This window comes from Equus caballus, chromosome 6 (genome assembly GCF_041296265.1).
Source record: "Equus caballus isolate H_3958 breed thoroughbred chromosome 6, TB-T2T, whole genome shotgun sequence".
NCBI classification, from domain to species: domain Eukaryota; kingdom Metazoa; phylum Chordata; class Mammalia; order Perissodactyla; family Equidae; genus Equus; species Equus caballus.
Genome location: NC_091689.1, coordinates 82082331 through 82108172, shown reverse-complemented (window position 1 = coordinate 82108172; position 25842 = coordinate 82082331). Strand labels below are relative to the sequence as shown.

Sequence of the window (25842 nt, the reverse complement as noted above, 5' to 3'; positions counted from 1 at the left end):
CAGGAGCAGAGCACCTCCTCTCTGAAGCAAGAGGACAGCCACACACAGAGGGGAAGCAGCATCCCAGCCCCCAAATCTGCTTTACAAAAGGCTCAGTTCAAGAGAGGAAATTGGGGCGGCAGCCTCTCCTAGTGTCACCCTCTTCTGCTCCCCCAAATAGCTGGAAGCATTACTTTAGCCTCCGGCACCTCCTTGCAAAGACTTCCTGGTTGGGTAGAAAGCTGGGAAAATAATGACCAAATCTCCCTCTCACTGGGAGGAAAGAGGTCAGCTTCTGTTTTCATTTTCCCGTGTTCGTTTCTAGTGGTCTCTTGAAACGTCTCCCTACCAGGGCCAGAGCAAGGTGGTTAACGTGCCAGTTCTCTGCGGCTGCCCAGGGAAGGCTCAGGGGAAAGATGGAGCACAAATGGAAAAGCGCTCCCTGCTCTACTGTGGCCTTCCTCGGGCCTTTCAGAGGGGGTGGGTAGGAGAGGATTCGAGGGCACAGGCAGTTTATCACCTACCCTATTCTTCCTCCCAGGAACCCTACCAGCGTCTTTTCCCACATGGGGTCTTCCTCCGCCCTCCGCCTGCACAGTGCACTCACCAGGGGGCGGGGGATGGGTTTCTGCGGTTTCTTTGAGCCCAGCTTTTTCATGGCATTGTAGTACTTCTTCTGTTCTTCAGTCATGAAGATGTCCTGACCTCCAAAGTAAAGGAGGGAAAAAGAAGATGGGCAATTACAACTGGCTCTCACGTGCCGCGGGTCTGGGACCTAAGGCTCAACACTGAGGCCTGAGGGAGGCTTACGCCCCCTCCTTTCCAGAGCTCAGTTGGGCTAACAGTTGTCCCAGAGTGACAGAGACCTGGAACAACTATTCGAATTCACAGATACCTGCCTTTGTTTTCGCTTGGGATTTCTGAGATCTGCTAGTCGCTAGGAAGAAAGGAAACGGACTATCCAATTCCACACCCCCAGGAAAGGGTTAAACTTGAGCAATGACTCTGAAGATAGTCACAGCCCACTGGTTCCTAAATTTTTTTTGGCCTGCTTTCCTGATAAATTCTAGAAAAAAAAATTTTTTTAAATAAAAAGATTTTCAACTCGTGGCTAATGGCCCATTTATTTCTGACAATATTAAAAATTTGGAAATCCTGGTACAAGAAAGTTTGAGGATTTCCTTGGAGTTTATTGGGACAGACTTGATTTATAAGATGAATGACAAGAGTAATCTTTTCAATTTGCTTTGGAAAAATTGTTAACCATCTGGGACAAGTAAGCCAGTGAACTTTCCAAGGATGGTGTCTCGAGTCCCAATTTGCTAGTGGTGCCCGGGGACCGAAATGGATAAGTAGAAGTCTAGACAATTTCTGCTTCTCACTACAGCTATTCATCTGCTTCTTTCCTTTTCAATCCTGTCCCTAGACCCTCTCTGACCCTACCTCCCTCTGGTGGGAGGCCAAAACCAGCAAAAGGCCTCAATAAGATGGCTTGTAACTGTGGTAAACCACACACTGCAAAATCCAGCCCCCAAAAGAAAGAGTTGGTTGGGGCTAAGGTACAGTGGGGACAGTGCCACAGTGAGGTGATAACATGAATTTCAGAGAAAGAGAGGTGTTCTCTCTCTAGAGACAGGGATGGGAGTGCCTCTCATCTGGACTGATCTCCAGCCACTGGCAAGGAGGGGAGGAGACCTATCTTTTTCTTTTGTTGATTGAAGTTATCAATGATGACACCAATGAACAGGTTCAGGGTGAAGAAGGAGCCGAAGATGATGAAGATGACAAAATAGATGTACATGTAGATGTTGTCCTCATACTTAGGCTGCTCATCAGGCTGTGAAAGAACCGGAGAAGAAGGAAGAGAGTCAGCATCTAGCGTGGAGATCAGATGGGTGATTCTGACATGCCAGGGCCCTCAGCCATAACCGACCACTTAAGCTGCTGAACAAGCTGGGGTGGGGGAGCCCTAGATTCTCTTTGCCTCTCCCCTTCACCACATTGGCAGGTCCTGCCCTAAGAAGGCACTATTCCTGCCATGTGGACTTCTCCATGTGGAGAAAATGCAAACCATAAGGCGAGGGGGCGGGAGGGCTGTCTGCTAGGAGCCACACTTATTTCAAAGCAGTGCTGAGGCACAGACGGCTCCACTGGGGCCAGGCTAAAATCAACAAGCTACTCATCTGGAGCCAGCATAAGAGAGTGAGGACTCACTGAGAGGAAGGGGGTGACCTACAATCAATAAAAGCAGCAACAAATGTTCTAGCCTCTCTCTCTCAATGAGCCCCACCACGCTGCCTGCTCTCTGGCTATCTGAGAAGGTTGTGGCTTCACCAGGTATTCCTTACCTTTCGGGAATCTACGGCTGCGTACATGATGTCCATCCAGCCTTTGAAGGTTGCCTGGCAAACAGAGTCAGTCGTTAGACTGTGCCTGTCGGGGGGTGGGCGGGAGTCTACGCAGGGGTCCCAAAGCCAGGCTTAGGATCAGTGAGAACACAAGACAGGGAGCTCGGGTGCAGCCTCACATGGACATGGAATTCTCTGTTTGTTAATAAGGATCCCAAGGGAGCTTTGTCTAAGTCCCTGAAAATAACATCAAAGTTTGGCAGAGAAACATGTTGACAATGGTAATTGAATCAATACTTTTACAAAGGGTCTTGAAATGGGTCTGGGAAGGTTACTTAAGCTAGGACAAAGCCATATTTATGAGTGGTGGGAATCTAGCGAGGGTACTTAGAACTTAACCATCCATTGAGGAGTCGTTTTTTAAAAAGGTGTTAAACAAGCAACGGGGGTCTGAAAAATTCATAGCTGTATTAAAAAGTCAGAACGTTTCCCCTTTTAATATACATGTTGAGCCTATGGTGGTGGCAATAACTGGCTTCATCCTAGGCAGCCCCTTCCCTGGCCTGATTTTGGATACAAATATGGGAAACCAATTTAATAGTCTCCATGTTTTATTTACGTTCTATTTACTCCACCCGAGTCTAAGTTTTCTCAGGGGATGGGCAGTTCTTCATTCATCTGATGGCCCTAGGAGTGCCGTCCAAGGCCCTGCCGGTGGTGGGACTCTGAAGACAAGGTTTGACTGGCTGGTTGATGTGCACTGGTCTCTGGGAGCTGTGCCAATTCAGATTCGATTTGTGTACCCCAGTTTCTTGAACTGGGATAGAACAACACAAGAGCCTTGGAGTGGGATAAACCACTGTTCATTCCATTAACATGCCTCCTACTACTAGGTAACGGTTAGTACTTACTACATGTGCCGTCGAGTTGAGAGCTTCACCTGCCTTATTGCATTTAATACTCCCAACAACTATATGATGGAGGCATAGTTGCAATAGTAACAAAAATACATAACAGCAAATACCATGAATTAAGCACTGCTATGTGCCAGGAATTGCGCTAAGAAATTTTAATAAATTATCATGAATCCTCTTATCAGCCACACCAAGATAATATTATCCACATTTAATAGATGAAGAAACAGACTCAGGGAGGCTGAGTAATTTGTCCAAACTTATGTATCCAATAAACATGAGTGTGGCTCAACCGTACATCTGTCTGATTGCAAAGCCTAGGAGTTCCCAATGCATCATAGTCTTGTCAAACACTCCAAAAAAGTGGGAGAGGAAAAGGAAACCAGGCATGATGGAATGCTACATGATTAAAATAAATCCTTCCTTACTGTGACGCATTCGAGACCTTTCTCTGGGGTTGAGCTGACTTATATAAGAGGTGGCATCACAGCACTGCCATGTTCTTCTCTTCAGTTAACGTTAGTATAGCTGTCATGTAGGACTGTCCTGCTCCATCAAAATTGCCATCATCTATATCTATTTTGGTCTATGCACTTATCTTCTTCATTTTTTTCTTCCTCTTTAACTAGAAAATCTGTCCTAGACAGACAAGGTGACCTCTCTGCGACTTTATTATGCTGCAGGAATCTTTATTTGTTGCTGAGCAGAACACTGCTTCTGAGCACAGTGAAAGATGCCCTTTGAGTGAGGTCTTGGAGAAACCAGAGTACTCGGGAAAGGTGTCTCCCAGGAACTGGTCTGGGAAATGACGTCGTTTGCTGCAGTCTATGAAGAGTAATCCTGATTCTGGAAGCAGGGTTGAGAAGGAGCCAAATGAGATTTCTGCTAGCCATCTGAGTTTCACAGAACTGAAAGGATAACCATACTCACCACTTGAAGAAGCGCCAGATAGCCGGCCCCGACGTTGTCGAAGTTGATCTTCACATTCTTCCATCTGATTTCCGTATTGTTCCCCTCCATGAGCTTTTCACAATCAGTTTTATTGTTGACAATCTCAATTTCAAATCGGATTTCAGAAGTCTCGTTAAAGCAGTAGTGGTACTTTCCCGCAAACAGGTTAACTCCCATGATGCTGAAAATCAGCCAGAAGATGAGACACACCAGCAGCACATTCATGATGGAGGGGATGGCGCCCACCAAGGCATTCACCACCACCTGCATTGGAAGGGGGAGGTTGCTGAGTGTCGGGAGGAGCTATGGGCTAGCACACTCTTTTGATTTCCAGGAGGGGAATGACATTGTATGGCTTGTTCTGACTACAGAAACATTATGGTCCCTTTGGAATTAGGGTAACTGGACAGATCCACAAGTAGGACCAACATTTTCTAAATCTATGAGACATTTTTGAGGAATTCTAATAAATTATGTATTTATTTCCTCCAACACAAATCCCCCTGCCCAAGTTGACCTAGGTGTTCTCTCCTAGGCACCAACCTGGACCAAAAAAATTATTTCTTAGTCCAGTCTCCCTCTTCGCCAACTCACAAAGTACGCCGCCGTGGGAAAATCTGAGAGAGTTCAAGCTCACTAGTTACCTTTCAACAGACATTCCCCCTCTGCAAAACAAGGCATGACTGTTCAAAACCACAGAGAACCACCCTTCGGGGTTAGCAGTGAATCAGTCAACAATACATAAAGTCTCTTTTATGACTATGCAAGGCCAGTTATTTTGTTTCAGGCAATAGCTGAGCATGCATATTTTGCAGGCTCAAGAAAAAAAAAAAAGCTATATTCCCTCTACCAAATAGGATAAAATAAAATCTGAACAGATGTGTTTTTCACACAAGGTTCATTCCTCTTCTTCAGCCTTTTTTCCTGACTTTGTAGGCTTCTAAATCTCAGAGTCGCCCCCTGCTTGGCTAACGCTGACGTCTCTGCTCAGTCAAGGGCTTGACTTAACTCTTCACAACGTATTACGAAGAGCAAAGACTTAAGTTTTCTGTAGAGTTTTGGGTTAGATCACTGCTCTTGAAACCAAAAATTGGCATATTGTTAAAAATCACTGGCTATGGTAAATTCAGGAATTAAAAAAAAGCAAGGAAACAAAATCCATCAGGAACCAAAGTTTCTGGGGTTGTCTGTAACTCTGATTTCGCTTCACACTCTAGGTGAGAGTGGAAGACAACACTTCCACTGTAGCAGCGGTTTCACTAGAGGAGTTCCACCTGCTCACAAAAATAGCATTTCAGGTGGCAGGCTAGAAAACAAGGCTGACGTTCATCTCTGCCCTGAGTCTCACTTGCTGGTGTCTTAGTGGGACTGCTAAGGTCAGAAAGGTGACCCTAAAATGGGAAGAATGTTTCTTCCTTTCCCTAGTACCCTAGGAGGATTAATGGAATCAAAATAAAGACACTGGATATAAATGAAGTCTTCTAAGTTTTGTTAGGAAGTGACAACACCATGTCCATGTCAGTTTTCCATTGTAGGGAAGACAGAGCAGGTTGCCAACTAGCACAGCGCGGAAAGGGCTGAAGGAGCTGTGCCATGGAGGGAATGCCAGGGGACAGCTGTGGGCTCTGATTCGAGCCCGACCTGGGTTCAGGTCTTATCTTCTGTTTTTGCCCTAGATTGCAATGTCACTCATTGGAACATGTGGCTGGGAAGAGCTGTCTGTTCTGTCCTGTATAAAAAAGGCAATGATATTCTGCTAAGGAGTCACTCTTCCTTAGACTGAAATATTGGTTTTGTGTTTCTCCAATTCCCATATGAAGGTCTTTAGATTGAGAGGCAGTTATTTCTTAATTCTTAGACCAAGAAATCTCTTATAGATCAAACAGCTCTGTCACTAGTATAAAATCATTATTCTTTGATTGTTCATTACTTTGAGCAAGGAAAGCCAGAATATCTGAAATCTGAAAACTCCCCGATGTTATTTTGCAGAATGATATTCATATTTATTTATTTATATTACCAGATTTGTCAGGTGATCAGATCTGAATTTTACCTCCTCATTCTACGGTTGCTCACCCTTTGGTGGGAGCACCAGAAAGCAATGAAATGTGCAGAAGAACAGGCAAAGGGAGGATGATCCACAAGAAGAATAATCATTTCTTAAATGATAAGAGAGTAGATTCTCAAGCTCAAGTCTCTGGGACTGCATTTGGTAGCAGAGCTTAGGTGAAAGGTCACGACGTTCTGTTACATCATCGCAAGTCTACAAGAGGATGTGAGACCCAGAAATGTTCTTTATCTCAGTTCAGAATCTACCTCCTCTAGGAGCTCTTCTGACGACCTTAAGCCAGTCTAACCTGTCCTACATCGTGTCTGTGTGTTAGAGTTAGATGCGGGGTAATATGCCCAGCAGGGAAGAATAATTAGCTAATTGACTAAGTGATCTCCTTGTACTTTTGTACTCACAGATCTGATCAATGGAATCAACACACAAAAGTATTTACTGAGCTTGTTCTCTGATACGTATGACACAAAAATCCTATGAAAGCCAATGTACTTATAAGATATAAATGTCCTTTCATTTATTAATCATAACCAAAGAAAAACTTCTTATCCTATTTTATGAATAAAACAGTAAACAGCTGATGAAATTTACTAATAATTCTTCCTTGCTGTGAACATTAGCTGATAAGCTGCAATATGTTAAACATTAATTATTTAACTGTGCTCCATATAGAATTGTCATTGTGCTGCTATTCTCAGCAACCAAAGGGCTTTTTTATTCTGAGCGCTCACACTACAGATATATTATAAATGATGATTCAAGTTTCCATAGATAGTTACTTAATAAACGGGATCTCCTCTCCTGTTCTCTAATAACACTCAGGGTACTACTCTACATTGCCTTTAATTATGATGAAATTCATTATTCTTAAACACTAGGTGTAGAAATATGACTTAAAGCTAGGTTCTAGCAATCTATAAAAAGTTACTTTTTTCAGCATAAGTTTATACTCAGTGATTGATACAAATGTCATTTAATTGATGAGAAAATTCCAATGGATACTAATTCTAACAGCATTTTTATCTTCTCCATAATGCCTAGAACATTACTGTTGCTCATTAAACACTATAAAACCTGTCAAATAGCTTTAAAAATCTGGCAGAGGGAACATGGCTTTAACGGACGACCATGTACTGACAATCAACAAAAATGCATGCATGTTTCATAGCATTCCTATTATATCCCCTCAAAAGTTTAATAGCACAGCGAAATCTGTAAATGAAGATTACTATGGAGGAGAGAAAAGCAAAGAACTACACTAAGTATTCCTTTGCCAAGAGCATGAGTGCTTCAATTTTCTGGCCTTTGGTTTGAGGATGAGAGGAGGAGACTGAAGGCAGTGTCCCAGGACAGGCTAGGGCCACACGTTCCCTCTCAGCAGAGGTCTGAGCCTGTAACTGGAGTAGCACAGTGACAGTTGAGCCCATCTGCATCGATGGTATTCAGTTTGTGAAGATTTCTTATTTAAAATATTCTAAGGGTAATCTCTCAAGGGTTGGCATACACAAGAATAAAAAATGCATGTCCCCATAGAAAAATAACACAAATAAAATGTCTGTGCCTAATTCTGTTTATGATTGGGGAACTTACTATAAGCTTAGGCAAATTCACTCTTTTCCTCCTGCAGTCATTATTCCACACAAAGCCTGGGAAACCAGGACAGGAATGGCTCCCCAGCCCTCCTCACCTACTCACGCCGTTCTGGTCAGCACTGTTGGCTGACTGGCGTAACCAAGTGAGCTGACACTGCTATAGCCGTTTCCCTTACCGAACCTTTATTGTTTGAAATCCCAGCTTTGGGTTCAAACTTGTTCTTGCCCATAAAAAAAACAGCTGATGTAGAGGTTTCACTTTCTAATGCTTTTTCAATAAAAATTCCTACTGTTCTGACCAGCCATTTGGGACCTCTGGCCTCTTAACTACTTGAAAGTTACAAGTACGGGTTTTTGAGGAGTGGACACTGAGAGTTCCTGAAAGGCAAGGAAAAGAGGAGGAGCTAAAGGGAAGAGCTGTGGCCCCCAAAAGGGATCCGATGACCAGATTATGCACATAACTTCCTCGTGAGCCAGCTGGCATCAGCTGGTCACTGAGGGCTACTTCTGCCGCAGGGGTGGGGCTGGCAGGAAGGAGCACCCAGATGGAGAGAGTCAGTGGCAAGTGTCGGTTGGGCATTTTTCCTTGAGCTTTCTTCAGGTATCACCAGTCTGGTTTTAGGAGATCCAGGATCACTGCTGGGGACGTGGAGGATCAGGGCTACCGAGCTCGGGTACGACGCTGCGAGTATTGTCTTCAATGGACTTCCTCCAGTCCTCAGTTTGTCAGTCACTAAAATGATTATCAACTCCATAACAAAACAGGTATGATTTATAAAAAAATTTAACCTCTTCTGAAAAGAAGTGAAGGTGGGGGAGGAGGAAAGCCATTTTAATCCTATTTTCAATGATACCATGGCTGCCTAAAACACGGAGTCCTCCGCAATATACTCTTTAATCCCTAAATTTAGCCTGAGTCTAACAATGACCTTACTGCACACATTCTGCAATCTCTCTTCTCTGTGGGAGAAAGGCCTAGAAGCCCAAAGTTTGTTTTGTTTTTTAAATTAAAATAAGTTTATGTTGCTGTGGACCTGACCGTCCTGTAGATGGTTTTAGGGGGTGCAGAAAGCTAATATTTAGTAAACCAAACCGTGACTGTGCTACAGAAGAAACACAAATTTATTGCAAAACGCATTTGTTTGAATAAACTAAAATACTAAAATAAAATTCCCAAGTTCCAGTGAAATATTCATCTTTCTGTACGACTGTGGGTGGCTTCATGGACTAGAGGCCGGACTCACAGAAGAGGCGTGCAGGAAGCAGCACTGTCCTGGTTTCTAGTTTCTCCAATTAGTCTTGCTTCGTGCGTGTGGACTACTGCAACGGTTTAATTTTCATTCCTACATGCTGAGATTTGCACATTTAAAGACATATCCTCTGGTTTGCTCTCCTGCATGTATTCAACATCTGAATTGAAATGAGTTTTCTTGGTCTCGTTAAGTATAACAGACCTCTCTGATTACCATAAGACAACTATTACCACCAAAAGCCAGTTGTCCACTTGATTTTAGGAAATTGACTTTTTAGTGTGTGTGTGCACGCACCTGTGCACACATGCACAATTATTTAAAACAAGAGAGACAGCAAAAAGGCACCAATGGAGGGAGCCTTATTTCTAAGTTGGCAGGTGACAGCACCTGCACCTTTGGTTTAAGTGGCGTATCACCAAAGCAGGAATAGCAGGTGTTGAGAAATTTCGAGAGAACTAGCTGATAGTCATTTAGCATCGTACCTGGTTGTTATTTTGACCATATTAGGACAGGGGACCATATAGCGTGGGCAGAGGGGTGGGGGGTGAGGAGGAAAGCTTTGCTATCAGACAGAGGCTGCCAGTCCTTAGGGGACTGGGCTGAGAACAACAAGGTGCAATAAGAGGAATCAGATAGAAAGACAAGCATTTCTTTCCCCAGGGTTATGCCAAATTCTGCTCCATCCCCGAGTCTAGGGCTGCCATCAACGTCTCAAGCCCCTTCTCAGCCACTTTCTCAGTGACTCCAAGGCCACAGTCCCCACCTGGCTGATGCCTCTACGCAGCACTCTCCCTGCCTGCGGCGTCTGCTTTTCAGTGGGTCTGCGGGGTACAATTCCCCTTCTTTGCACCTGGTGATTCTCCCTATTAAATCAACAGCCCAGAAAGCCGCCCCAAGTGCGACAGGTAAGCCAGGCCAAATGAGAATAGCCAATGTTCACATGTTCTGCGATGGCATGTTGTTGGGGGTGGGGCCAATATTAATGTGATGAGGCAGCTTAACGCAACGCCCCTTCGCACGGGCAGGTGCGGGGCAGAGAGCGGAGGATCAGATCAGCAGCTGCATCACACAGTTCGTGTTGGAATGATCTCTCCACCATGTGATCAGTTCTAGCGTGCTTAAACAGTTTCCACTGGCATGCAGAAGGATCAGCTGCTCTTAGTATCTTACCCTCATCCCTTCAAATCGTGATAATGCTCTTAAGGGTCTCAAAGCTCTTAGGGTCCTAAGGGACTTTATGGCACCTAGTTCCGAGTAGCCCAGGGCATTAGCTATAAGGCTGACTAAAGAGACCTACACGGAAACAGAAGAGAAAAACAAAAACAAAAAAGGAAACAAAACAAAAAAAGAAAACAGAGGTTCCAGAGTGTTAGAATAAAGCCCCTAGCACTGATGATACAGATGGGCCCCCCCCGGGTAGAGGAAGTGGGAACCACCAGCTGCCTACTTCAACTTGGACTCAAATGACCTGGAAGGAAAGGTGGTGAGAGAGGCAGAAGAAAAAACACAAAGGGAAGAGAAAACCAGGAGAAGGTGGCAGAACATACATACAAGTTGGAAAAGGGAAGAGGCTGGAGGGAGAGGGAGAGAATGAGGAAGTTCCTTTGGAAGGAGAGGAGCCTGAACAGATGACAAAAACCTTACCCTCGCCCTTTATAGTCTCTGCAGGTCCCAGAAGTTCCCATTAAATTAAGCCAGACAAATTTAATGGTACCTATGGAAAAGAATACAGATAAATACACACACTCCACACAAGCGGCCCCCTCCTCAGCTCATTCACCATGGATTTCCAACAGGGACAAGCTCTCTTACTCCTGGTTGACAAGAAACCATTTGTTTGAGGGTTTGATGAGTTATATTAACAGAGGAAACATATTCAGTAAGTACAGTTGACACTGCAGTTCCCAAGAAGAAAAGAACCCAATGAGGAAATTCTTCACAGAATTTTGGCTCCATGAGAAGTCACTTAAGTAATTCTCCTCTCTCTCATTTCTAATGATAACCCAGACTCCTTCACGGCCATGAGAACTTGGGTGGGTCTGGACAACCGAATGCATACTTGTCCTTATAATTCCCATTCTTTCTCTCCAGAAGAGCCCAAAATGAATTGGCTTCAAGTGTGTTATTTCTAGGACAATCTTCTATTACTCTCATCATTAGACTAATAGCTGAAAGGGTTCTTGGAAGAATTTTTTAAAATTTTTATAGATGAAGAAATCGAGACCTATAAAGAAAAATTTGCTCAGTGTCACATCGGCAGTTCTGGAGCCAGGATCCTGATTCCCAGGCCAGTACTCTTTCTCCACGGACCGATCGGCTCCCCCACTGGCAGGTTAGATGACAATATCCCAGCAGAGGATTGTCAGTATCTGAATAGTCCAGAGTTGAAACACTGCCATCCTGGGGAGAAGTCTGCAGGTCTCCAGGCCTAGAGTCACAGTCAAACGCTTTCCTGCTCTTCTCATAGAACAAATTCACTTTGTCTCAGAGCAGGTACCACGATGCTACCTTAACCCTGGATACTAACTACACCTGCAGCTGCCTGGGCCTGAGCTGGGGGAGATCCAGAGCTCTGCAAGGGGCATCAGACCTGAAAATACCTTTAGCTGATCAAATCCTAGAATGCTTGGGCTTGGGCTTTCTGGGAGTGGTCTTTCTCTTACGTTGCACCACACATTCTGGGAGAGGTTGAGATGTCCCCATCAACAATTCTTAAATTCCCTCTTTTGGGAAGTGGTGGCTGCAATCTGCTTAGCCTCAAATGATGATATTTTAAAGCAAATTTAGAGGAGAAAAAAAGAAACAATCCACAACTTAGTTTCATTTGTTGCTTTCTATCTCTATTTTAGGGCTCTATTTCTTTGATTCTGTATCTCTGAACTGTACAACACTTTTTTTTTTTTTAAATGAAGACATTTATAATTAAGCAGCAGGACTGGCAGGGGGTAGAAGCAGAAGGTCAGTGACCTAGCGAGGGTCAGGGATGAGCAGGCTCAAAGGTTTCACTTTTAGCAAAGGGTGTGAACCTATGCGTGGACTCATAATCCATCAGCGCAGGTATCTTCTTGAAGGCCTAGGCAGTACTCAAAGCAAATCTGGTATTAAATGCTGCCCTATTAGGCTCCCCATGTTCTTTGGAGGATAGATGGTTCAGAGTTCAATTTCCGCCTAAACAAGAGCCTCAACAAAAGCCTTATCTAGAACACAGTAGCACCAATCAATCATTTCCCCTCCATCCATCAGTACCAATAAGAATCTGCGTGGAGGTGTCTTTTGCCTACTGTTGCCAAGTGCGGCCAACTCTTAACCACAAATAATCTAAAACTGCCAGGTTCTTAGTGAGACCTTAACAGGTGCATCAGAAGGAAGCTAGCCCATCCCAACCAAGTCTCTGAGTTCAAAATACCCCTGAGTCAGCTGTGTCCTATGAAACTACGCTAGGTAAAGATGCAAAAAACTAAGCTTCGAGTGGCAACAGGCCCTCTACAAGGCAAGAAGACCCCAGCTCTCTGGGGTAGGGGGTGATTTATCTGATAACAAATAGGCCTAAAGAGGGGAGAAGGGTGGAGGAGGTACGGATGCCAGTCCAAGGGGTTGGCTCTAAATGTTGCTGAGAGATATTCTGCTGCTCAACTGCTCAACCTGGCCAAGCTCTCCTAAGACAGCAACAGTTAGGGTCCTGTCTGGGTTATTCCTCAGTTGAGGACTTTCTTATAATCCTCTCAGTCTCCATGTTAAACTCACTGGAGATAATCAGAACTTTGCTTAAAGTCTTCTTTAAGGAAAGAATCAAACCTGAAAAAGAAAAAGGAGTTGAGGAGAAGTCAAAATTCACAGGATCCATGGCCCCAGGCACGGAAGGAGAGGGAGAGATACTGGGAGACTTCTTGAAAACTGAACACTTTCAAACAGAATGTTTTCAGGATGAATTCAGGATGCGGTGAGCACTCTCTGCAAGTTCCCGTCCCTGGAACTGACATGCTGGCTAAGCTCCTGATACGACGTGGCAAGTTTCCCTGGGGAAAAGATGACAAAATTCTTTTACAGGACAAGATCTCCAGGGTAGCCAAGGACCTGAGCAAAACAAAAAGTTGTCTCTGGGAACTCAGTGGCTTATAAATAAAGAGAATTAACCTTAGAAGTTGTCTGGATTATCCACGTGATTCTAAAAAGTGCTCTTAGCAGCTTTAAGGGCAACAAGGGAGAATGAAAACCCACTAGGGAAACAAACACGGTGATGAATACAGATTCCGACACCAAGTCATGGTGGAGGAAATGGGAGGAAGAGAGTCTCTCAGAGATGGTGCTAAACTAGGACCTAAAATTACACCTGCTGGAAGTTCTGAAATGCCAAGGGCGCTAGATGTTTAACCCAAAAGGACAGCGAAAACTCAGACAGTTCTAGCTGCCCAGGTGTCAGCCTTAGCCTTATTCTCCCTCCACAACTCACGGTCTGGACTGGGGCTGTCCCCACTCGCACACTCGTGTCACGCTGTGGTTACGTGTACCTGTGGTTATGTGTCTCATCTTCTCAGGCCCTTAGAGAGAAGCGTCCATGTCTTCTCCTCTTGGCATCCCCCACAACCCCCGGCAGGAGGCTCTGCGTGCTGTGGGTGCTCAATAAACATTTGATACGTGAAGACTAAGTGCACGGTTCTGTCCGAGAGAAGTCGAGAGAAGCGAGGGTCCTGGGAGAGCCTTGTTCCCAGAACGCTGGATTACCATAAGCCTGGCAGCAGGCCTGAGTGGCCCTGCAAGCTGGTGTAAGCTCTCCAGGCCAGGACCACGCTCGCCTGTCCCTGCGACTTCCCGTGGCTTCTGGGACAGAGAATGGGGTTTGATTTATATTTGTTCACCAATAACTGGTACAGAGGTGTTCTCAGGATCCACTGTCAGGCCCCACAGCAATGTAAGAATCCAGGACTCCACAAAACTAGAGGGATTTATGGATTATTGTCAGTTGGCTACATGCCTCTCTCATGCTTTTATTTCCCTGCCACCTAGTATACAAAGTGATAACAATGTTTGCTAAATAAACAGTGATGTGCAGGACTGTTAATGCTTTCCACAGCTTGTCTGGGCACCAAGGGAATGTGAGATACCTGACGGAATCCTGCGGTCACTCACTCCAGAGAGAAGAGGAAGAGAGTGGTTCAGGTTAGGGGGACAGTGGAGGCAAAAGCCACGTGGGGAAGATTTCTTCCAAATCACCACTTCCTGAGCCGTTGGGAGTGCGGTGGTAGATATATCTGTCTGAGTTCTGGGAAGGTCCAGACCATGAAGGGCTTTGGGACTCCCATGGGCGTCCTCCCTGACTCTAAGCGGTCCTGAGGAACTGCAGGGGAATGAAGACTCGATGGCACTTCCCTGTTCTCCAAGAAAGAGAGCTGGCCCAGGGGCACTTAGTTCTCTGGGCCTTATCCTAAGTCCGTTCCTTAATTCTCAGCGCTCATGTTTCCGTCTGTGAAATGGTTGAAGGAGGGAGTGCTAACGCCTCTGGCTAGAAGGGTCTCACCCTGGTGCCCTCTGGGGCAGGCCCTATTGGGTTCACTTTGGGGAAGAGGGCAAACTCCTCACCTCATTTAGGCATCCTCTCCAAGGCTTGCTTTCTGAAATGGGGAACGCAAATGGCAGCACAGTGACAGCTCCTGGAAGGAGTCATCCGCCTCGGAAGTTGCAGACACCGTGTTGGGAAAGGAATGCGTTTACAGAGCAGAGATCACTGCTGGGGCAGAGAGCTGGGCTCCTGTCATCTGAGAGGGAGACTTGCACACTGCTCTGTTCTGGATCGAGAGGCACTCCACAGGTAGTTCACCCACAGCCCACAAAACCTATACACTCAAGGTACCGGCCCGGCCTCCAAACACTGCACTTCTTGGCCCTTCTCCGCCCTCAGCAGGAAGTGAACTCTCCACAGGCCCAGGTCCCACAAATTCCTATTCACCCTTTCTTTCAAATGCTGGTTTGGCTGGAATAAAAAAGCTTCAGTTATTACACAGAATAGGAGACAATGACCATGGCGAGAAAAGCCAATGAGGAACAAGCGCTGGTGGGGTGAGAAACAGTTACAGACGATGCGGCTTCCACCTGAAAAAGACCCCGGGAGCCAATGGCCACCATGCCTTGGAGATGGTCTTGGAATCTGGAGGAAAAAAGGATTTCCTACATTTGATCATCACTGTGCAAATGGCAGTATGCGGGAAGAAGGGGACTGTATTTCGGTGTGACCTGCCCCACTCCCTGACAGACTGACCCGTTCACATCAGTCTGGTATGAAGACTTGAGTTGGATAGAAGCGTCCGTGGGGATGGCAGCAGGAGAGACCCCTAGATCCCCCCACGTGCACCCCACCAGCACCCACTGCCTCCTCTCACTCCTCTCCTGGAAGGAGAAAGAGCATATCCTGCTGGTTTGGGGCAAGAACCTTCCTGTTCCCAGCCTAAGAACAGCGGCTTTGACACCAACGATTCCACTTCCCATTCCTAACCTCTCAATCTTCCAAGTCAAACCGCCAGAGAACAGAGCCACCTGGTCAGTCCCTGGAGCAAAGGCGGGGGCGTCAGAGCTCCCCTTCCCAAGGCTAAGATCGGCTGCTCTGAAGTCTACACCTTGTCTTGCACCCTGGGCCCCATGCAACTCCACCCATTAGAGCAAGAAAACCCCCTGGTTTTGCTTTCCTGCTAGAAGGAGCGGGAAGTAGAAAGCAGGACACGTACAGCCACAATGAGGAAGTCCAGCCAGCACCAGGCGTTGGTGAAGAACTTGACGAAGCCATAGGCCGTCCACTTGAGTAGCATCTCCAGGATGAAGATGTAGGTGAAGACTTTGTCAGCGTACTCCAGGATGGTGCGGATGGTCTTTCTCTGCTCGATGTAGATGTCCTCGAAGGCCTGAAAGAGAGGCAGCAGCTGTCTGTAGCGCCCACAGCTAAGCAAGAGCATCAGAAGCCCTGCCCTCCCGGCAGCCTCCCCTGTGGCGGCCTGTCACCAGCTTCCCGTCTCTTTCACTTTACTCCCCGGCTACACAAGGCTTTTTAAAAAAAGTTTACTGACATATAATTCACATGCCATGTAGTTCAGCCATTTAAAGTGAACAATTCAATAGCTTTTAGTACAGAGTTGTACATCCAGCACCACAGTCAATTTTAGAACATTTTCATTATCCGAAAGGAAAGCCCACACCCTCTAGCCTCGCTACCTGCCCCAGCCCTAGGCAACGACTAATCTACTTTCTATCTCTACAGATTTGTCTATTCTGGACATTTCACATAAATAGAATCACAAGCTACGTGGTCCTTTGTGACTGGCTTCTTTAATTTAGCATAAAGTTGGCCCATGGTACAGCAAACATCAGTACTTCATTTCTTTTTATTAATGAATAATACTCCAATTATAGCTTTACCACATTTTGTTTATCCTTCATCAGTTGATGGACAGTTGTGTATCTTTGGCTATTGCGAATAATGCTGCTATGAACATTTGTGGATGAGTTTTCCTTTCTCTAGGGTATATCCCTACCAGTGGAATTGCTGGGTCATATGGTAACTCTATGTTTAATTTTTTGAGGAACTGCCAAATTGTTTTCCAAAGTGGTCACTCCATTTTACATTCCCACCAGCAGCACATGAGGGTTTCAATTTCTCCATGTCCTTGCCCATGCTATGAATGTTTATAGGACAAAATCTTTTCTCCTTTTAGCTCCTGACATCACAGATACAGGGAGAGGGTCACAGGGCTGGGAGACACTCAGGTCAAGAAGATCTTAGTACTACTTTCTTTCTCTGGAATTCCTGAATGAGGAAATTCCCTGATACGAAGGTCTGAGCATTCCCGCGTGCAGAGCAGTGGACTATACAAGCTTGGTGCTAAGAGGAGGGAATTCCTAAAGTGTGAAAAAAAAACCGGAGGTGGAAAAAAAGTCCCCTGTTATAGGAGGTGCAACGGGAGGTGACTGTTCTGCATGCTTCCAGGAGGAAGGAGAGAATCGGGCTGCCTGCAGACTCATCTTCCAAATGGAGGCACGTGGACATCAGGTGCTCTAGTGTCATCCTTGGGCAGTGGGGACAGAACTCATGGGTCCACAGTCCTTCTCAGGGTCTTAGTACAAATAAATATCCTCTGCTCAGTGAAAACAGCAACAGCTTCCATGTCAAGTTCCTCCTCACCTCTACTTCTAGAAGTCCACTCTATAACCCAGCACACGTGACCTGCCTAACACCAATCTTCACGTCACTGGCACTCTAATCCTCTCCCTCTGAGGGCTGAGCAGAACCACATTCTAGTCTTTTCTTGGATATTTTAGCTGTAGCTTCACTTTGCTATTCTTAAGTCTCATGCTTACTATGCACAGGGTCTTCACGTACCGAGCCAAGTATCCCGTCTCCCCTAAGATAAATAAAAACAGCCAAAGGTGAGCAGTACAGGAAGTTCAAAACTTTTGCTTCACTGGTGCCTTTATTCTTTTTTGTGGAGATGAGAAAGAGAAGAATCAAAGGATGGGGCACGATCTCCATTATTTTAGGTTTTTGTTTACTAGATTTAAAGAGTAATACTGACGACAATAATAAAACACTTTTCTCCAGTCACTAGCCTGAGTCTCATTCTCTCTGTTCTCAAGGGCAGAGGCCAGGCTGTCATCTTGGCTGCCTCCCCAGCGCCTTGGGACGCACCGAGTGAAGGCCCATGGATGTAATAAATGACCCGAAGGCAGGCAGGACAGGCAGGCTCCCCTTCACTCACATCAAGGCTACCAAGCCATCTTTTTTGCCTCCTGCTTGAGTCCTGCTTTCCTGAATAAACCTGCCCCTGACCTCCCCTGGCCTTCTTCATCCTTGGGTTCTTCTTTACCTGTCTCAGCTTCTCTTATTCTCCTCCCTCACAGGTCAGTGAAACTTCTCAAGTCACTGGTGGGATCTTTAACACTGAATTTGGGGTTTCTCCCTTGTTATTTTTTATTATTAATTTTTTGTGAGGAAGATTGGCCCTGAGCTACCATCTGTTGCCAATCTTCCTCTTAAAAAAATTATTTATTTTTTTGGTGAAGAAGATTGGCCTTGAGCTAACATCTATGGCCAATCTTCCTCCTTTTGCTTAAGGAAGATTGTTGCTGAGCTAACTTCCGTGCCAATCTTCTTCTATTTTGTATGTGGGACGCTGCCACAGCATGACTTGATGCCACAGGTTCTCCAGATCCAGCAGTGTGTAGGTCCGCGCCTGGGATCTGAACCTGCGAACCCTGGGCTGCTAAAGACGAGTGTGCAAACTTAACCACTATGCCACCAGGCCAGTTCCTCTCTTGTTATTTTTTGCTTCTGGTTTAAGCTTTGATTCCACATCTACACGCATGTGCCCACCTCCTTTAAAAACATTTCAAAATTCTGCGTTCTTCACCTTTCCTTTAACTAAAGGAAGAAAAACGTGTGGTGTCTCTAGTCCCTGCTGTCCTCAAATCTACCCAACTAGGAAACAGCTCCCTCATACCAGACCCTGCCCACATCCTCTCAGTTACAATCTCACTAAAAATGGAAGCAAATGCCAAGATAATCTGTTTTAGCAGGGTAAGAGCCTGTGTGTTCAGTGCCTGGTGTGCCCCACTGATGAATAAGCACTTACAACCATATGAACATAAATAACCTTTGCACCAGAGATCTGACTCTAAATATCTGCTGGTGCCACAGGTTCTCCCAATCCAGCAGGGTGAGAGGGGACAGTGGGCGGAGGGACCCCGCCCCCTGCCTATCTTGGGCAACTGGAAAGGAAAGAACAAGAGATCTGGGTGTCAGGTGAAAAAGGGAAGCTCATCTTAGGAAGTCGCTTGGCAAACCAAGCAGTGAAGACACTTGGTAGTTCATATTCTAATCCTGATGAAAAGGGGTCTTAGGCGTGAGAGTGGTCATACTGAGTCTAAAAATCAGGATATGGACAAGTGTGGATTCTAATCCCAAAGGCTCGAAACACCAACCCAAAGCACTTTAATACACCATTATCCTTGGGTCCATGGCCAACCCGTGTTCTCGAGAAACTGGGCTTGGCCCCATCCAGCCTTTCTCACTAGTTCCTATAAACCCTTCCCCAGCCAATCCTTCATCACACTCTCCCCTAGATCTCACCAGGGCGCCACTGCTGAGCAGGATCATGAAGATGATGAAGGTCTCAAACCAATTGTGCTCCACGATGAGGAAGCAGGTTTTCCGCAGGATCCACCATGACTTGCCTAGCCCTTCTTCAATGTTGACCTGGCAGCACTTGAATCGCTGGACACAACCTGGCACCAGCAGGAGAGGCAGGTCAGACCGTGGGACCACGCCCCGCCCAGACCTGCCCTCTCTCCCAGGAGAGGTGGGCCATCTCCCAGGCCCCACCAGGTGCTGCCCCACCACACGGCGGGGGGAACAGAGGCTGAATCAGAATGTCTGATTCAGAAATGGAGAGGGTCGCAGGGCTGAGGCTATGCTGCAAGGCTAGCAGGGCAAGGCCCTCTGGAGTTGGGAAGATGTCCTATAAAGAAGCAGTGAGAGGGAGGAGAGAAGGGTAGTCAGGAGGCAGACATGGCCATGACACAACAGGCCTTCCTAAAGGAAGTTTCTGGGCTGATGCCAAGAGAAAATGGACAAAGAAAAGTGTGAGAACAGAAACATGTCATAGGTAAGACTCAACGAAGGAAAACAATCATAAATGTCCCTCAAAATGATGAGGTGGGAACAAAGTTCTGGAAGACAGCCACTGAGCCCCTCCTTCCCCACCCAGCCACTAACCGCGGCAGAAACCTGTAAGCAGTGCAAGTGCCACACGCTCATGCCCTCGCCTCGCCCCCCTTCACCTTCCGTGAAGCAGGCGTCTGGATCCAAGTATTCCTCAGGCTGTTCCACAGGGACTTCTTCGACTTCTGGTTTGATGTCGATGGTGCTTCCTTCAGAGGAGCTGGTATCATCCAGTTTCTAGACACACACAGAAAAGGGAGATCAAAGCACTCTGCAGGAACACGTCCACTCTCCACTGGCCGCTCTACCTCTGGTATGGATGATGCACCAGCTACAATTCTTCTCTACAATTCCTAGCACAAACTCATCATCAGCCAACTCATGGTGGGCAAGCAATTCTCACAGGGCCCTCAAAACCTCTGTCAGGATGGAGTATAATATTAAAACCCACTCATAGATGACAGTGAGCCACCCTAAACAAAATGTGGTTACAGGCTGGTCTCCGGGATGCACCTCAGACAGATTAACGGCAGGGAAGCCCTGGAGGATTCACTCCAGCCTCTGACTCAGATGACCCAGAAGCAACGGAGATACATCTAGGAACATCTCAGGCATCGAGGTCGTCTAGGGAAGGCCTAGAATGGCAAAGGGTGGTAGTGTTGGTTCTCCAAGTGAACTGGTTATTCTAGAATCTGTCTACCAAGCCCACAGCCGGACCAATCCCTGGGGCTGACAGAGCCCTGTTTGTTCTCACACAGGATCAAGGCTGGTTTCCAGGCTGGGACCTTACATCTTTGCTGCCTTCAGGATCCGACTCGCTGCTAACGTCCTCTGTGTTGAGGTTCTCAAAATCAGACTCGCCTACAGCAATGGGCACCCGCACGGTCAGGTTGGGATTGTTGATGAAGGACATGTGGTCCTCATCAATAATGTACTTCTCCACGCTGCTGCCAATGCCACTGGTGGTGCCATTGCCATTCTTCTGGAAGTCACCATTCCGGTGGATGTCTGCACCAGTGTGGTTGGCGATGCAGTTGGCCTTCTTTTCATACAGCTCGTCCAAAGGTTTCACCTCATCTGCCTCACGCTGCTTGAAGTGGGCCTGCATGAAGGCACGTACTTTCAGTTTGATCCACGCCACACCCTTCTTAATACGGATGACTGAGATTTGTAGGTTGTTCATTTCCCCATCATCGTCCGTGGCTGCCAGATTGTCTGCACTGAAGGAGCTCAGGAGCAAGGCCAGAAATAGGTTCAGCACCTGCACCAGTAGCATTAGGAAAAGAGAGTGACTATGGAATGGTATTAGGTAAGCTACCCACTAAACTAGATGTAAACTGGAAGCCCACAGACTTATCTAACAGACTCAGAGTTTGCATTGCATTCTGCGTGACCCACAGAGTGTTTCAAATGCTCAGGTCCCTAGGGAGACATTTTGTTTGATTTTGGTTGTAGTACAAGGAGTTTAGCACCTCTTTTCTCCATTCTTTTATAGTTTTACAGGCACATATATGTACCCAAAATATACTACTCTTCTTATAATCAGAAAAAGCAAAGGCTGTATTCATTTTGGAAGAAAACTCTCCAAAAATAAAAACAAAAAGGAGGATATGCACTATTGGGGAGAATCGAAAAGTGCATGGAGGCCATGTGCTTGTGAGCAGTAGACGTCTTAAGAGGACCGTGTTAGAAAACCATCAGGCCTGGAGAGCCGCACTTTCATACCACAAATCAAGACGGTAGAACTGAAACACATTTCATGTTATCTTATTTTAAGTTTCCCTAGCATTTATCAAAATAAAATAGCTTTAGCAAGACAGTGTTGGCAACTTTTGTGTTTTGTGGTATATATCTAAAAGTGTCAAGCCATCAGATACAAGCTTTATTGATTGATTGATTGATTTCTTATTTTACCAGATTGGGTATTAAGATTAATTTATTTATTTTTATTAAGACTTACTTTTGAAAAGTGGGAGAGGTGTTCACTTCTTGTTTATTCTTGGCCCTTACTTTGTCACACTTCTGAAGACGAGTAAGGCATACATTTTAGGTGGAGTTAATAGCACGTGCAGAGGGGAAGGATGGAAATAATATGTGAACTACATGTATGTGGATTATTTGGGCCATTTGTAGGATTAAAAAGGAAGATGGTTGCTAAAATGAGGGTGAGTTGGAGAGGGCTTTGAAGGCCAGGCTGAGGAATTTGAATTTTATTTAATTGGATCTACTATTGGTTCTTTTTTTTTTTCTTTCCTGCTTTTTATCTTCCCAACCCCCCCCGTACATAGTTGTATATCTCAGTTGCAGGTCCTTCTAGCTGTGGGATGTGGGACGCCGCCTCAACGCGGCCTGAGGAGCAATGCCCTGTCCGCACCCAGGATCTGAACCAACGAAACCGTGGGCCACTGCAGCAGAGCGCACGAACTTAACCACTTGGCCACGGAGCCATCCCCCTACTATTGGTTCTTGAGTAAAGGAATCACAGATGATGACAGAGATTTGATAAAGTCATTCCTACTAGCTCCTTACAGAGGGGGCGTCAAAAGTTAGGAGGCTGTTACCTGCATGAGTTGGTAAGGGTCTGGATTGGGCTATAATAATCTCAGACCTTAGCATGCATAGGAACCTCCTGGGGTGGGACGCTTGGCCTCACCTGAAAGATCCTGATTCAATAGCTCTGGTGCAGGGCCTGGGGCTTGGTCTTTTTATGAGTGAAACTTGGGTGACTGTGATGCAGGGATGGGTTATAGAAATGGAAGGGAAGGAGCAGATCTTAGAAATAGTATGAAGAAAGATGTATGTACAGAAATACTCTGAAGAAAGACATATGAAAGACATCAGATATTTACCAGGAGTGGAGGGAAAAGAGTCAGGAGAGATTGACAGTTACAGATTCCTAGAGACTAGATGGGCAGAAAGACTAAGCAAAGGGGAACCTGGAAAGGCGTCGTCAGAAGCAGAAATGATATTTGATTTTGTCACGTGTTCAGGTATCTGTAGACAGTCGCAGGGAGGTGTCCTTGAGACAACTGAGAATAGGAGACTGGAGACAGGGGGGCGAGGTCAGGGCTGGGAGAGGTTGATCACACTGTGTACCGGTGGTAGCAATAGCTGTATTCACTGAAGGAGAGGAAAGACTGGAGGGACTAGGTCTGAGGGAAAGGTGGTTGGGAATGAAGAATGGCAGGCATTAAAGAAACATAAGTGTCTATTTCTATAGGTCAAATGAAAGAACAGGGTGGCCATGGCTGGTTCAGAGGCTGGTGAGTAGGAACCCTCTACTGGCATGTTTCTCTACAGCAGAAAAAGGAGGAGAACTAATATGGATGAGCTTACAAGGAACCACCTGAGTTTGCCTTCTTCCAGCCCTCCTTACTCTACTCTTACAAGTGGGATTTGGCCTGATCTCAAAGGATACTTCTCAAATCTGAGTGTGCATGAGAATCACCTGGGGATCTTGTTAAAAATGTAGATTCTGATTCAGTAATTTGGGGTTGGGGCCTAGGATTCTGCATTTCTAACACACTCGCAAGAGATCTTGTTGCTGCTAGCCCTCAGATCACACTTTGAGAAACAAGGTGTTGAAATCTCTGTTGGTGAATGTTCTGTAGACAGAGGCAGAAGAGAGCAGGTGGACCAATCACAGTAAAGCAAGAAAGTGATTTGCCATTTACACAAATTAGATAAAACCCTAAGATGCTTTAGATCAGTGGTTCTCAATGGAGGGCAAGTGTGCCTCCTAGGAGATAGCTGGCAATGTCTGAAGACATTTTTGGTTGTCAAAACTTGGAGTAGGGGTCACTACTGGTCAGTAAAGTGTTGACGCCAAGGATGCTGCTAAATATCCTATAATGCACAAGATAGTCCCAGAACAAAAAATTATGTAGCCCAAAATGTCAACGGTGTCAAGGCTGAGAAATTCTGGTTCAGATGAAGGAAACTTTTGCAGTAGAAGAGCAAAGGCTCTGAGATCTAGGATCTGATAAAAGCCCTGACATTTACCAGTTGTGTGACTTTGGGAAAGTCACTTAACTTTGCTGAATTTTGTTTCCATAACTATGAAAAAGGGTTGACAGGTTGTGGGGCTAATGACTCAGTAGGCCTCTATAAATAGCTGTCTCCTTTCCTTCATTTGTACCTCAGGGTTCTTGGGCCAAGAAAGAATAAAAACCTACACAGATATGGAAGGTAGTAGAAGGATTAAGGAGACTGGGTGTCTGGGTCAAGGGTAAAATGTTCAGGGCAACAAACAAAAAGATCCACAAGTTAGTACTAACCACCAAGTTGCCAATAACCATGACCATCATGAAGACAATGAGGCACATGGCCTGGCCTGCCACCTCCATGCAGTCCCACATGGTCTCGATCCACTCTCCACACAACACTCGAAAGACAATGAGGAAGGAATGAAAAAAGTCATTCATGTGCCAGCGAGGGAGTTCACAGTCCTGGTTGATCTTGCAGACACACTCTTTGTAGCTCTTTCCGAAGAGCTGCATCCCCACCACGGCAAAGATGAAGACAATAATGGCCAGCACCAGGGTCAGGTTGCCCAGCGCACCCACTGAATTTCCAATAATCTTGATCAGCATGTTCAGGGTGGGCCAAGATTTGGCTAATTTGAAGACTCGGAGCTAAGGAAAAAAAAAAACCCAAACAAAAACCAAATGATATTCAATCCATTTTCTTAGAATAAAACATATAAAATTACTAAGATCAGCTTAAATTTATTGAGTGCCGTTGGGAAATTCCCAGGACTTTCTAACAGTTTCTTAGACTAAAATGGGAGAAACTGAGGCATAGATAAGGGAAGACTGGTTAGTTTCCCAGTAAGTGAAAGCTTTAGAACTAGGAGCCAAGAATACTGCCTCCAGTCCCTGCATTAGTCCCTGGGTCACTCTACTTTTTAAAAACTCATACATGAATATATCCTTTTCCTACAGAGTTTCCCTTGACTTCTCAAGGGATATATCAAGGAAAATGTGATTTGTAGTGAACCAAAAGATCAGTATGGTAAGAAGAGTGAAAATAAATCATCTGCCCCCTTAAAAAAGCAAGCAATTAAAAATTCTAAATATCTCTCTTTCTGCTTGCCAATAATAATCAATGGCTGATCTGAACTTTGTGATATGCTTGGAACAACCTGGAGGAAGAGCACAGCTCCCCAGCAGAGGCAGCTCCACAGCTCCTCACACATCAGGCATCTTAGGAAAAGGGACTATACTGATATCAGTTCAGAGGACAGAACTTCTGGTATCTGTCAAACATGAAATTTTCATATTCTGTAACGAATGATTACAAGGACTTGGCTAACAGCTCGAGAATTATAATGCATAAAGCCCTTGAAGGGAATGATAATAATGAGATTATCATCAGATGTCATAAGTTAACAACTAGCATGACGTCATGGGAATTCTGGGAGAAGGCTACAGCTCTGATCTGAACATTTTTTTCCTATTGAAAACTTGAGTCTTACCTGAGAATTCAAGATTTACCAGGTGTTGCTCTGTACATATATCTGGGTCACTCAGATTTTTTTCCCTCTCTGACTGGCTTTTAATGTAGTACGAATGTTAAGAGTTTCTCTTAATCCTTCTTCTCATTTTCTAGATAATAAGAATTCTTCTCAAAAAGTTTACTGTGGGCTGGATCCTAACCAAAGACTAGTAAGCAGAGGTTCCAGAAACCTGGCAAATGTTATTGTGACTTGGACTGAGTGAAATCTCTGTTGTACAAACAATTTCACTCTATTCCAATTCTCTTTCTTAGATAGGCTGAATATCCTGATGAAAAAACCTTAAATCCTTTTCATTGCAAGTGCTCAGGTATTTTCCCAAGAAGGAGACAAAAACCTAAGCCAGTTCTGACGTTTTGTTTGAGTGGGACAGCCCCAAGGTCACTCAGCTTCCCAAGGGACTCAATCAGACATCACTTATGCCTATGCTCATGGAAAACTTTTTTGAGGATATCATTAACTATTCTTTCAGAGTCATTTTAGTAATTTAAGCATTAACTTCAAATACATTAAATAAAAAATCCTT

At 45.3% G+C, this 25842-nt stretch overlaps 1 protein-coding gene and 1 long non-coding RNA gene across 12 annotated transcripts in view; both read right to left on the bottom strand.

The window, feature by feature from the left end:
* Positions 1 to 25842, bottom strand: part of SCN8A (sodium voltage-gated channel alpha subunit 8) — a 176351-nt gene that overhangs the window by 12386 nt on the left and 138123 nt on the right. For 8 of the 11 annotated variants that reach the window (XM_070271444.1, XM_070271445.1, XM_070271447.1 and 5 more), the window contains 10 exons: positions 24079 to 24435; positions 20592 to 21062; positions 19921 to 20038; positions 19211 to 19365; positions 15819 to 15992; positions 10273 to 10395; positions 4172 to 4456; positions 2328 to 2381; positions 1679 to 1816; positions 587 to 691 (listed from right to left, as the gene is read on the bottom strand). In XM_070271444.1, the coding sequence (XP_070127545.1) occupies positions 587 to 691; positions 1679 to 1816; positions 2328 to 2381; positions 4172 to 4456; positions 10273 to 10395; positions 15819 to 15992; positions 19211 to 19365; positions 19921 to 20038; positions 20592 to 21062; positions 24079 to 24435 (1980 nt within the window). The remainder of the gene's footprint in view (positions 1 to 586; positions 692 to 1678; positions 1817 to 2327; positions 2382 to 4171; positions 4457 to 10272; positions 10396 to 15818; positions 15993 to 19210; positions 19366 to 19920; positions 20039 to 20591; positions 21063 to 24078; positions 24436 to 25842) is intronic. The other 3 variants (XM_070271450.1, XM_070271448.1, XM_070271449.1) reach the window with 1 other exon arrangement.
* On the bottom strand, positions 10935 to 15244 carry LOC138924820 (uncharacterized). Its single transcript, XR_011440103.1, has 2 exons — positions 14680 to 15244; positions 10935 to 13118 (listed from the first exon to the last, which is right to left on the bottom strand). It is a non-coding gene; the product is annotated as an uncharacterized lncRNA (long non-coding RNA).